Source organism: Phacochoerus africanus, chromosome 4 (genome assembly GCF_016906955.1).
Source record: "Phacochoerus africanus isolate WHEZ1 chromosome 4, ROS_Pafr_v1, whole genome shotgun sequence".
In the NCBI taxonomy this organism is placed as follows: domain Eukaryota; kingdom Metazoa; phylum Chordata; class Mammalia; order Artiodactyla; family Suidae; genus Phacochoerus; species Phacochoerus africanus.
In genome coordinates, this window is record NC_062547.1 from 62,576,954 (window position 1) to 62,589,935 (window position 12,982).

General features: G+C 51.4%; 1 protein-coding gene across 2 annotated transcripts in view; it reads right to left on the reverse strand.

Annotated features, from left to right (window-relative positions):
* Positions 1 to 544: 544 nt before the first annotated feature.
* Positions 545 to 12,982, reverse strand: part of AP1M1 (adaptor related protein complex 1 subunit mu 1) — a 29,464-nt gene continuing 17,026 nt past the window's right edge. For both annotated transcript variants that reach the window (XM_047776715.1, XM_047776714.1), the window contains 7 exons: positions 10,894 to 11,020; positions 9,801 to 9,943; positions 9,260 to 9,331; positions 8,505 to 8,663; positions 2,518 to 2,643; positions 1,566 to 1,641; positions 545 to 1,391 (listed from right to left, as the gene is read on the reverse strand). In XM_047776715.1, coding sequence (XP_047632671.1) covers positions 1,369 to 1,391; positions 1,566 to 1,641; positions 2,518 to 2,643; positions 8,505 to 8,663; positions 9,260 to 9,331; positions 9,801 to 9,943; positions 10,894 to 11,020 — 726 coding nt within the window. In that variant the 3' untranslated portion in view covers positions 545 to 1,368. The remainder of the gene's footprint in view (positions 1,392 to 1,565; positions 1,642 to 2,517; positions 2,644 to 8,504; positions 8,664 to 9,259; positions 9,332 to 9,800; positions 9,944 to 10,893; positions 11,021 to 12,982) is intronic.

Below are 12,982 nucleotides of genomic sequence, written 5' to 3' on the forward strand. Positions count from 1 at the left end.
GCCGGTGCCTGCAGAGGGAAGGTAGGCTGCCTCCTGCCCATAGGCCTGCCGTGACCCCATGTGGACTAGGCAGTGGTTCTGACTCCAGTGTGCATATGGATCACATGCAGAGCCTGTTAACCCGTCGCTTGGGCCCCATCCCGAGACTCTGCCTTGGCAGGTCAGGGTGGGCCTGTGAACTGCTTTTCTTGTGGGCTCGAAGGGGATGTTGATGTTGCTGGTATGAGAGCACTCTCTGAGAAAGACCACGTGGTTGGGGAGGGATGGGGGCTAGCTGTTGGTGATTTGAGGGTTGGGGGTTGCAACGGTCACCTCAAATGAGATGGACCCTCCTCTGCCCCAAAGGGGCAGCCCTGGTGGCCCAATGCAATGGCTCTGCCATCCCACTGCTTGTTCCTGTCTTCCCTGGGGGAGGTGGGGCACCAGGAGCTGATGACACCACACAGAGTCACACACGGGTTGGTATGAGCCCGCCCCTCCCCCCAGAGTGGCGGTCACCCAGGAGTCAGCACCACTCTGCATTGGACGGAAGGCAGGCAGGGTGTTTAATTGATGGACTTTAATGTAATTGTGACACAGACACAGTCAGGGTTGAAGGGGGCAGTGTCCAAGCACGGATGTGGATGACCCATGCCCTCCACCCTCTGAGGCCGGGGGCCCTTGCTAGACCCCACCTCCCCTGGTGGGACAAACACTGATGTAGCTGAGTGACAGTATTGTGTGGCAAAGGTTGGTCCTGGGAAAGTGCCTGTGGTGAAACCTGTGGGTCCAGACCAGGAGCCTCCAATGCAAGTGGGAGGGTGGCCCAGCGGCAGCCTCGCTGGGGAGTGGGGGCAGGAAGGGGGCAGTCCTGTCCTCCCTAAGTGCTGCCTGAGCAGCGCTTCAGGACGAGGGGCGGGAGGCGTGGACAGAGAGGTTCACATCAACAGCGATGGACCAGGACAAAAATCCAGGAACACTCAAACTGACACATTCAACAGAATGGCAACAAAACAGTGGTCCTGCCGGTCCGGCCAGATGCTGCGTGCAGCCAGTGGTATGGCCAGCATTTCCCAGTCTTTTGGTGACTGGGAGCTAAACAGCACAGAAGGCTGTATTTGACCTCTGGAGGGAAAGAGTTCATTCCTTCCCCTCAAACTGACTTGGGGGCAGAGATGAGACTTCTTGAAGATGAGCCTCTTCTGGGAGAAGGGACTGGGGAGACGAGAGTGGCAGCGGCAGAGCGGGTGCACCCGGAGGAGGAGGGGCCCCTGGGTGGAGCCGGGAGGGTGGCTGGTGTCCAGGGGAGCCCCTCCCTCCTGCAGGCTTGGCTGGCCCTTCCACCAGGAGCCCCATTGTCGGGGCAGGAGTGTTGGCCACCGCAGCGCCTCACTGGGTCCGGAGCTGGTAATCTATGAGGGGGAAGGGAGGAGTCCATTGTCTGCTCTGCACCCAGAGAAGGGGCCACCCCTGCCTGCCGGGACTCCGGGGACAGCACTATCCTAGGGACAGTGGCACAGCCACCAGGGACCTTTTCAGCTCCATCAGCCACCCACCCACCTGCCCCACCAGTGGGCTGCACATACCTCCGTTCTGAGTGATGTAACGGACCCATGGCAGGGCCTGGTAGCCGCTCTTCTCGATGATCTTCAGGTAGCGCACCTGGGGCACAGGTACCAGGGCCCTAAGCAAGCACTTGGCCCCCACCTTCCTAGTCCCCCCACTAATCATTCCTCCCAGGGCCAGGCTGTGACCTGGAGGGCTGGGGAGGGGGCGAAGGGCCTTGATATGTTTGCACCACACAGAGGCCAAAGAAGGAAGAGGTGCTTCTAGAAGACAACGGCAAAGAGTCAGATGTGCACTCGCAGTTTAGCAGATTCCTGGAGAAGGAGGCCACCCCACACAGGTTTTCTGTGGAGGTGTCCAGGAATACAGGCCCCAGGGTGGCAAGTGTATGGACGCTAGAGGCTCTAACTCTAGTTCTGGGGGCTGAGTGGGTCTCTCAGCTTGAAGCAAGGTCAGGTCTGAGCAGACAACTATGGGCCTCTTTCCATCAGGGCCGGGTCACCCGTGGGGACAGGCAGAGCCAGGGACCACTGTGCTGCCCTGGATTAAGCCAACTAGCACCCTTCTTTACTTTTTTTTTTTTAAATTTATCTTTTTATGGCTGTTCCCATGGCAAATGGAGGTTCCCTGGCTAGGGGCTCAATCAGAGCTGTAGCTGCTGGCCTACAGCACAGCCACAGGAACACGGGATCTGAGCCGTATCTGCAACTTATACCACACCTCATGGCAATGCTGGATCCTTAACCCACTGAATGAGGCCAGGGATCGAACCTGTGTCCCGTCCTCATGGATGCTAGTCAGATTCGTTTCCACTGAGACATGATGGGAAGTCCTGGTACCCTTTTCAAACTCGCTGTGCTGATGTCTGTCGCTTGCAACCTTCTGAGCCTGGACTGACCCCTGGTCCCTTTGAGGCCCCACTGCGCCGGCCCATGGCTGCTCTGGGGCCCCAGCAGCCCTGGTTGCATGTACCTGGATGCCAGAGGTAGTGAAGTAGGGGATCTCGAACTTGACGCTGATTGGGGGCTTGCCCTCCTTGTCCTCTGCCTCCACGCTGGGCAGGCCGAAGTGGGCTCGCATCAGGTATTCCTTGCCGCCCTGGGGGAGTAGACCAGGGTGGAGATGGTCAGGCTGAGGCCCTGGCCCAGCTTGGCCGACAGCTGCCCCTGGAGAACCCCAGGCTGCTAGCCTGGCCACCGAGCCCCTTTCTGCATGGCCTGCAGTCACTCAGTGCCTCAACTCCTCCAACACATACACACGCTTGTCCTCCAAGCCTCACCGACTGCCCCCACCAGCCCCACTGGGGAAAACCGGTGAACTCCAAAATAAAGAGAAAGTTTCACAAGTTCCCAGGGACAGACGACTAGTTGTTTCAAGGAAAATAAGACCAACAGGGAGTTCTCACTGTGGCTCAGTGGGGTAAGAACCCAATGTAGTCTCTGTGAGGATGTGGGTTCGATCCCTGGCCTCACTCAGTGGGTTAAGGATCCAGTGTTGCCGCAAACTGTGGTGTAGGTCACAGATGTGGCTTGGATCTAGCATTGCTGTGGCTGTGGCTGTGGCTGTGGCTGGCAGCTGCAGCTCTGATTTGACCCCTAGCCTGGGAACTTCCACATGCCACAGATGAGGCTGTAAAAACAAACGAACAAAAAAGACTCAATGGGCCTTGGGAAGGCAGAAGAGAGATGGAGAGAGGGCACAGAGCATGGGGAGCATGCTGTTTACTTGGGCTCTGGCACAAGGCCCTACCTGCCAGAGCCCAAGTAAACACCCTGACACCCAGTGTCGGGAAGGTATGTGAAAGCAAGTGGGAGAGGCAACAAAAGTTAGAGACCAAGGTTGGGGGCTGACGGCGAGCTGGTCCTGGGGCTTGCTCCCAGTGGGGGCAGCTCTGGCCCTGGAATTTGAGCAATGACTCCAGAGATGGTTCCCAGGGCAGGGCCAGGAATGAGTACAACCCTTCTCTCAGCCATGAGAAGTAAGGAGTCTTGGCCTGGTTGTCCAAGTGCCTGGTGAGTCTTGTCTAGAACAGCAGAGAGCAATGGGGAGTACAGCTCTCATCACACCTGGGACACGGAGATTTAGGTAACAGAAGTCACTAGCAAGCAGGGTAGAGCCATGTCTCCCCAGTGTTGCTTCACACCCGCCTCCCTGGGATGAAGTGAGTGGTCGATCTCTGCTCACAAGTGCAGAAGTGTGGAGTCAGATCCTGCCTGACTCAGTGCTGTGTGCTGAGTGAAGATTCTGGGACAATAAGCAGAGAATAATGTGGTCTCGGCAATAGACAATGCAGGCAGCAAAGGGATAAAATCAGCTCCATCAGCCTGTATATTAAACAATAACCAGACCAAAAATCTGAGCTTTATAAAGACAAAGTACAGAATGAAAGTAAAAGAATAGGCAGAGAAGCAGGCCCTTCCTGGGGGATGGTGGATGTCTGCAGGCCTACCTTGTGTCAGTCATGTCCATGTAAATGAGTTTACTTCTATTAATGAGAAAGACTTAGAGACTGGCCCACAGACCAAAACCTAAGACTATGCTGGAAAAGCAGAGTAAGAAAGGCTAAACCAGTAGGAAAAAATGGGTGAAAGTATGCCAGCCAAAGTCAAAAAAGACAGAGTAGGGCTGCTGTCACAGGGGGAATTCAGGGCAAAGCATTATAGGTGCAAAGGAGACAGACCACAATCCTAGAGGCTAGAATCCTATGATCCACAGCAAAGATACAATACTTATGAGTCTCTATGTATCAAATAACATGGCCACAACTTTTTAAGCAGATGCTACAAGAGACGTGAAGGGAACTCAGAAGATGCAGAGCTAACCTAGCTTCTCTGTCTGTCAGATATTGTCATGGCATCATGGTGGACCTTGTGGCGCATGTGTCAAATTCCCTACCCCAATAACAGAGGCCTTATCTTCTCAAGTGCATATGGGATATTCACAAACTTCGACCATATATCAGCACACAATAAATCAATAAAATTTAAAAGTAGAAACAGCATGAATAACATTCTCTGGCCTCATATATTAGATTCCAGATATGATAATGTGAGAAAAAAGAACGTATACATGTATGTATAACTGGGTCACCATGCTGTACAGTAGTAAAAAAATAATGTACTGAGGAAACAAACAAAAACAAAAATGAAACATTCTCTGGCCTTAATGCATTAAACCTACAGTAAAGAGAAAATGGAAAAGGCCTTTTGACCAGGAAATTTAAAAAACAAAAAGACACTTGCTATTAATTACAGAAGTTCTAGATAATATCAAATATTACATGTCAGATCTAAGGGTTATATATGGCTAAGGCAGCGTTCAGAGGAACAGTGTGGCTTAAATACTTATATCAATACAAATTTTAAAATAATCAAATTAAATTATCTAATTTGAAAAATCAGAACAATGAAAGGATGAAAAAATTACCATTGAAGACTTATAACTTGGAATATTACAATAAACTAAAAAGTGGGTCTGGGAAAAAACCAGGCAAACTACTAGGTAGCCTTATCAAGGAAAAAAGAAGGCACAAATACACAAAATGGGAAACAACGAGGGAGAAGTAAATGTCAGAAGGGAAAAAAATAAAAGACCACCTTATACAATTCTGTGCAGACGAATGTGAAAAACTGGTTAGGATGAATAATTTTGTAGGAAAATACAATTTATACAATATGACTCCAACAGAAATAGGAACTCTAAATGGCTTAATTTCCACAGAAGAGGCAGAGAAAGTAGCAGAAATATAGATGGTCAAATAGCTGACTTCTATCGATCCTCTCAAGGCCAGACAATCTCAAGGTTACTTAAACTGTTCTGCAGCATGGAAAAGGGAGACAAAAAAATTATGAAATGGGTATAACACTGATACCTGATAGAGACTGTACCAAGAAAAAAAAAAAATCAATCTCAGTTATGAAATCCAACGTAAAAATCCTGCAAACAATGTTAACCAACAGAATGAATGGGACATTAAAAAGAAAATATAATCAGTGGAACAGGATAGAAAGCCCAGAATTAAAGCCACACACCTACAGCCAACTAATCTATGACAAATGAGGCAAGAATATACAATGGAGAAAGGACAGCTTGTTCAATAAGTGGTGCTAGGAAAACTGGACAGCCACATGGAAAAGAATGAAATTTGAACACTCCCTAACAACATACACAAAAACAAACTCAAAATGGATTAAAGACCTAGATATAAGACCAGCACTATAAAACTCTTAGAGGAAAACATAGGCCTAACACTCTCTGACATAAATGACAGCAACATATTCTCAGATCCACCTCTCAGAGTATTAACGACAAAAACAAAAATAAACAAATGGGACCTAATAAAACTTCAAAGTTTCTGCACAACAAAGGAAACCCTAAACAACACAAAAAGACAATCCACAGAATGGGAGAAAATCTTTACAAATGAATCAACTGACAAGGGATTCATCCCCAAAATTTATAAACACCTTCTGCAGCTCCATACCAAAAAAACAAACAACCCCATCCAAAAATGGGCAGAAGATCTAAACAGACAGTTCTCCAAAGAAGACATACAGATGGCTGAGAAACACATGAAAAGATGTTCAACATCACTCATGATTAGAGAGACACAAATCAAAACCACTCTGAGGTACCACCTTACACCAGCCAGAATGGCCATCATCCAAAAGTCTACAAACAATAAGTCCTGGAGAGGGTGTGGAGAAAAAGGAACACTAGTACACTGTTGGTGGGATTGTAAATTGGTGCAACCACTGTGGAAAGCAGTATGGAGATTCCTCAGAAAACTAAACATAGAACTACCATTTGATCCAGCAATCCCACTCCTGGGCATCTACCCAGAAAAAACCACTACTCGCAAAGACACATGTACTCCAATGTTCATTGCAGCACTATTTACAATAGCCAAGACATGGAAATAAACTAAATGTCCATCGACAGAGGAGTGGATCAAGAAGCTGTGGTACATATACACAATAGAATATTACTCAGCCATCAAAAAGAACGAAATACCAGCTTATTTTGCAACATGGATGGACCTAGAAACTATCATGCTAAGTGAAGTCAGCCATACAATGAGACACCAACATCAAATGCTTTCACTGACATGGGGAATCTGAAAAAAGGACAGACTGAACTTACTTGCAGAACAGATGCTGACTCACAGACATTGAAAAACTTATGGTCTCTGGAGGAGACAGTTTGGGGGGTGGGGGGATGTGCTTGGGCTGTGGGGATGTGCTTGGAAATCCTGTGAAATTAGATTGTTATGATCATTATACAACTACAGATGTGCTAAATTCATTTGAGTAATAAAAAAAAAAAAAAGAAAATATACCATGAAGCTCGCCAGAACGCATGGATAGTTCAAGATCTATCCCATTAATATATCTGAGTGAATAGACAATGAAGAGGCATTTGGCTAAATTCATTGCCCATTTGTGCTACAAACACAGTAAAGTAGGACTGGAGTGAGTTGCAGCATCAATACACTTGGAAGGGAAGCCTGGCAGCTCCAGTTGAGGCAAAGCCAGGAGGCTGCTCTCTCCACAGCTACTTACAGGTGCTGGAGATGGCAACCCCAGCAGTGAGATGCCAGAAGCCACAAGATGCCCAAGAATAGAAGAGGAAAAGGGGAAACTGCACCTGGCTGTGAACAATATGAAAGAATAATTATGAAAGTTGAAAGAAAAACTACAGCAAATAAGAAATTCAGTAGGATACCAGGACATAAAATTACCATATGAATGCTGGCAACCTATACTGGAAGATATAATGGAAAAGGAGGCTCCATTTACTAAAACATTGATTTAAAAATCATCTTAATGAGAAATGTGCAAAAGCAGAAGAGATCCTTGGGGTGTCCTGGGGATAAAGAGTGTTTGGTGGCTTTTATCTGGCACCAGATACACAGATGTATTCTCTTGGAGAAAATTCTTGATCACATATCATATGTTACTATTCTGCATGTTACAGTTAAATAAAAGTACCTTTAAAGACACTGAGGGAGTTCCTGCTATGGCACAGCAGATTAAGAACCCAGTGTTGTATCTGCAGTGGCTCAGGTTGCTGGGTTAAGGTTCTAGCATTGCTACAGCTGTGGGGTAGGTCACAGTTGCAGCTTGGATTCAATCTCTGGCCCAAGAACTTCCATATACCGTGGGTGTGGCCATGGGGAGGAAAAAAAAAAAAGACCATCGGCAAACAGGAAAACTATTTGCAAGTCATGTCAAAGAAAAGGTACTAATCTTGCCCATGTATAAGAGCTTTTGGAAACCAAGAAGAAAACGACCAAATGGGACAAAAAAGTGAGCCAGAGACAGCTACTACAGTTTCCAGAGAAACGCAAACAGCGCTCTGAAACGTAAAAATGGTGTTTCAGCATGTTTATCATCAGAACAGTGATGGCCTGGTGTGATGGCCTCACACTTGTCTTCCATTCTCTCCTTCCTGTCTCTCCAGACACTCTTCCCACAAACCCAGGCTCAAGTGCTCAGACTGAATACAAGCCAATGGGCCATGCCAGCATGTGGAGCTGGCCCAGGCAGGAGGTGCTCTCTGTGTCTGGAGCTGGTGGTGGATTTCCTAAACCATGTGGTCTGGCCCCAGAGCAGTCTGTTCCCCTGGAGGGGAGCTGAGCACTGAACAGCAGTGCCAGAGGGAAAGGAGGAGGGAGGGCTGGGCACTGCCCTGATGCTGAGGATAGGCCGGTTCACAAACAAGAGGAAGGTGGGGTGGCCTGGAGCCAGCGCCACCCCCTGCCTCTGCCTGCTCGCCTTTCAGCACTCCATCCACTCTCCCTCCTGAACCTTCCTAAAGCCCCAGGTGGGGATCCTGCCCTGTGCCGTTAGAGCTGCAAGGCTCCCCAACAGTCAGGTTGCCATGCTGTGCTGGGCACAGGGAGCAGGTGAGTGTGGGTGGAAGGCTGGAGGGGGCGCCCCATTGAGAAGGGTGCTCACCGGGAAGGACTTGATGGACCACACGATCTCACTGTTCTCGGGGACCCACTTGACGCTTCCCACTGTTGTCTTGAACTTGGGTGAGTCGGCATCGTTGGGCACGGGTATGTGGATTTCCACGTTGTTGGCTGTTGACCGTCGCTTGAATTGGCTCTTTGCCTGGAGATGAGGGTGGAGGGTGAAGGTGAGACAGTCCAGCTCCCCCGACTGCCTACTCCCTCGAGGGCCACATGTCCCTTGGCCTGACCTGTGGGATGCCCACCTCTGACACGGAGCTGACCCCCACGCCACCCCTTGAGATCTTCCTTAAGCTCAACTTCAGAAGTTTGGTCTCTGCCTTCCTGTCCCCTTGGCCTTTGGGACTCCTCATCCCTTCCTCTGGCCCAGCCCTGGCCTCCTGGGACAATGTCTGTGTCACCATGGCTTGCCTGGGCTTGATGAGATCACTGAGTGGCAAGATTGCACACCTAGATGCTTGGTCACAGGCCACTGCCATGGTGGCCGCACCTAGGATCTGGGTGGTGTGACCCCTCTCTGCCCCAGACCTGCTCTCTGTGTGAGGTCAGAGAGGGGCAACACAGATGACAGCCACAGGCCTGACACCTGGGGGCAGGGGTCACAGAGCCCCGGTATGCCTCCAGTCCTGGGTTAGGGCCTGTGCCAAAGGCCAAAGGCCTGCACCAGGAGGGGCCACCCATACCCCCCTCAACAACCCTGCACTCCCAGCTGATGCTGCATGCAGGACACACACATACCTTGATCATGTACTCAATGCGGCTGTGGGAATGCTTTTCAATCACAGACTCAATCCAGATCAAGGGCTTGACCTGTTGGGGAGAGTGAAGACGGTACTCAGACCTGGTGATTTTACAAAGCCCCGCTTCACAGAGGGGAAACTGAGCCCCAGGGCAAGGGACCACTTGGCCAGGTGTGAGCCTGGGGCACTGCTGCCCGGGGTGCTTGGAGGAATCCAGAGCTGGTGCCAGGATGGGTCAGAGCATAGAGAATAAGGCATCCAGCAGCTGCCAAGCCTTGGTGAAAATGCAGAAAACATCACCAGAGATGTTCTGCTGGGGCTGCCTGGAAACAGAGCAGAGCAAAGGGGCCTGACCCCTCAGAACGTCGGAACCTTGCCTTGTCAATCAGGCTCCTAGGAGCCCAGGCTGCCCGTGGGGAGCTGTGTTCATCCTGGGCATCACCTTGCAGTGAGACTCACCCTGGATGGGGATAGCTCCCATCCAGCCAGGCAGACAGGAGAGGCTGCCCTCAGGGAGGAGCAGGGGTGGGAGCACTCACGTGGGTGTTGAGGCGGTAAGACATGAGCTCGAATTCGCCATCGGGTGGGATGAAGGAGATGGTGCGGTCATTCTCAAAGCGTGAGAGCCGTACGCACTGGTGGAACTTCACATCCTCCAGCTCCACGGACTTGCTTTTGCCGCCTGAAGGGAGGTAGGAGTGAGGGCCTAACAGGCCACTCTCAGCAATGCTCCCACTGCCCGGGGCCCACCCCTGACAGAGCAGAGCTGCCCCTCAAATCAGCGAGAGTATCTTGGGCCCTGAACACCAAGGGGGAACCGGCTTCTGAGACAGCCATCCCTCCATCTCTCTTCATCACATTGGAGGTCCCATTATGTCCCAACGTGGGATGAGGGCAGGCCCGGTAGGCCTGGCTTACAATGAGTCCCCAGGCAGGGTTGCTGCCTGGAATATGTTTGCTGAATGACAAACAGACCCCCCCTGGGGGTAGGTGGTGATGACTCAGGGCTCCCTGAGGGCTCTGGCCTGGTCATCTCTTGAGATCTGGGCCCTGTCTTGGTTTCCCAGCCCAGAGAGGCTGTGTAGGTCGGGCCCAGCCTGGGGAGGGGAGCTGCTCTGATAGGTTAACATCTGAGAGGCTCTCACTAGTGCAGCTACAGACTTAACTAAGACAACCTGGGCCACTGCTCTGGCTGCCAGTGGGCCTGTGGTTGGCGAGGAGGCTGGTGGTCCAGTCTGCAAACCAGTGGCACTGTGTGTGGCTTTCAAAGAGCCCAGAGCCAATGTCAGAGGTGAGAGCAGAAACAGCCTGAGAGGAGAGCGTGAGCCTTGCAGTCCCTTCCAGGAGGGCGGGGCTGAGGACTTGCCATACCATCCTCCATGTGTTGGGCACCTAAGATGCTCCCAGTGCCCTCTGAACTGCCAGGTGATGAGGGGACTTGGCTTTTGGATTTTTACTCTCCTGTGTCCTCTATGTGCAGGTATTAATTTATTAGTTTTCACAATTGTAAACAATGGGAAAATGTCTCTAAATCAAATGCTTGTGAGGGACTCGGTCACCCTGTGGAACACTCTCTCAGCAGCCCCAGGGGTGAGACTTGCTCTGTCCACAGGGCCCAGATGGGGTACTTACGGCCTGTGTTGTCGAAGAGGACCTTGTCATTGAGGCCCAGGCGCAGTTCCGGCATACCCGACAGGAAGACCCGCATCTTGATGGAGCCCACGATCTCACTGCGCAGGACATTACCGTTGGCACTGACCTGGGGGGGGGGGTGTGGGTGGAAGAGGTGAGGGGAGGCCCCACGTACCAGCCACTGTCCCTCACCATGTGGCGTGACCCTCCTGGCCACCCTATTCTGGAGCCCTTCTTTCTTCTGAGGGCTGCAGTTATAGCATATGGAAGTTTCTGGGCTAGGGGCTGAACTAGAGCTGCAGCTGGAGCCTGAGCCACAGCCACAGCAACACCGGATCCTAGTCGCATTTTACGACCTAAACTGCAGCTTGCAGCAACTCTGGATTCTTAACCCACAGAGTGAGGCCAGGGATCAGACCCACATCCTCAAGGAGCCAGATTCTTAACACCACTGAGCCACAACGGGAACTCCTCAAGTCCTTCTCACTGTGCCCTCAGCTGGGGAGGCAGACACTTGTTGGCCCTGCCCTCTAGGCCTCAGGCCACACCGGGCTCCTCCCTCTCAGATGGGCCTGGTGATGCAGAACCCAGAACCCTGTCTGAGGGCTCTTTCATGCACTACTCCCTCTGAGGAGCACCCAGGATGCCTGGGGCAGACCTGGTGGCTCAAGGCCATGTGCTTGGCTAGCCTGGATGCAGACTCTACCAGTGTCCGCTCATCTGCTCAGTCCTGTGGGGCTCTCTCGGAGCAGGCAGGAATCACTTTTCTGGAAATCTCTGTTTTTCCACGTGAGGCCTGGTGAGGCTACTGGCCCCACCCTCTAGGGCTTGATGAAGATGGAGCTTCCTGGGCCCTGCTCCCAGACATGCCCCAAAGTCTGATAACCATTGATCCAAAATAACAATACACTGGAGTTCCCTGGTGGCTCAGCAGGTTAAGGCTCTGGCATCACTGCTGTGGCTCTGGTTACTGCTGTGGTGCAGGTCAGCTCTCTGGCTTGGGGGACTTTCCCATGCCGCTGGCATGGAAGCAACAAAACAACAACAAAAAAACCCAATACACTTAAGCAAATATAGTTACAGCTTTCATACTACTGAGCAGTTTCTCCTCAACAGGGTGGGGCTCTTGACTTTGGCGACTGGAGTAACTCATGTGAAAACCAGAAGGCATCTGAGAATGCAACTGAAAAATCACAGCAGGATGATGGGCAAACTTGGGGACTGTCCTGAGGGAGGCAGGCTGCTGTAGCACCTCTCCTCCAGTCCATTTTAGAGATGAGGACACTGAGGCACCGAGGGGGGACCATGTGCCGAGGGCACAGAGTGGCTGGCAGAGGTGCTGGGGCTGCAGCCTGGACTGACCACCATGTGCTCTTCTACATGACACCACATCCACACCAGTGAGAGAAACAGAGGGCTACAAACTCAGAGGCCCGGGGCCACCTGGGCTGTTCCTCAGAGGGTCTGAGTTTCCAATTTCTGCAGAGAAGCAGGAAAACCTGTCCAATCTTTAACTCAAGTGTGTAGAAAGTACCACGTGCACACATGGAAGCTCTTTGCCTCTGAGGGAAATGGAGAACTGAGGTACCAAGTGGATGATGACCCCAAGAAAGACACAAAACAAGACAGAAGGCCCTGGGGGTATGGCTCCATCATCTCCCATTGCTCACTGTACTCTGACCACAGTGGCCTCTCACTGTGCTTGCCTCAGCAGGAATCTGTCTGCCCCACCATGCACAGCAGCTGCCTCCTCCTTTACCTCCCTACCAGCCCTGTCTGCCTGTCTGTCCATCTCTGTCCATGCTCTGGGGAAGGGGACATGTCAGGCTGCTCACTGCTGGGTTGGGCATGGGAACAGTGCCTGGGGCAGCGGGCATTCAGCGAGCCCATGCAGACACGGCCCCTCACCCCTGGGCTCTGAGCTGACACCAACTGACCCTCCCACCTGTCCTTACGCTGCGGGTCCTCTGTGCTCCCCTACTCCAGCTGTCTGCCCTTAGATCCCCTTCTCTCGGGGGCTATCTCTGCTTGGGGAATTGGTACTACACAGTCCTCTACAGCTGAAAGATGGGAAAGAGGGTTCAGGAAG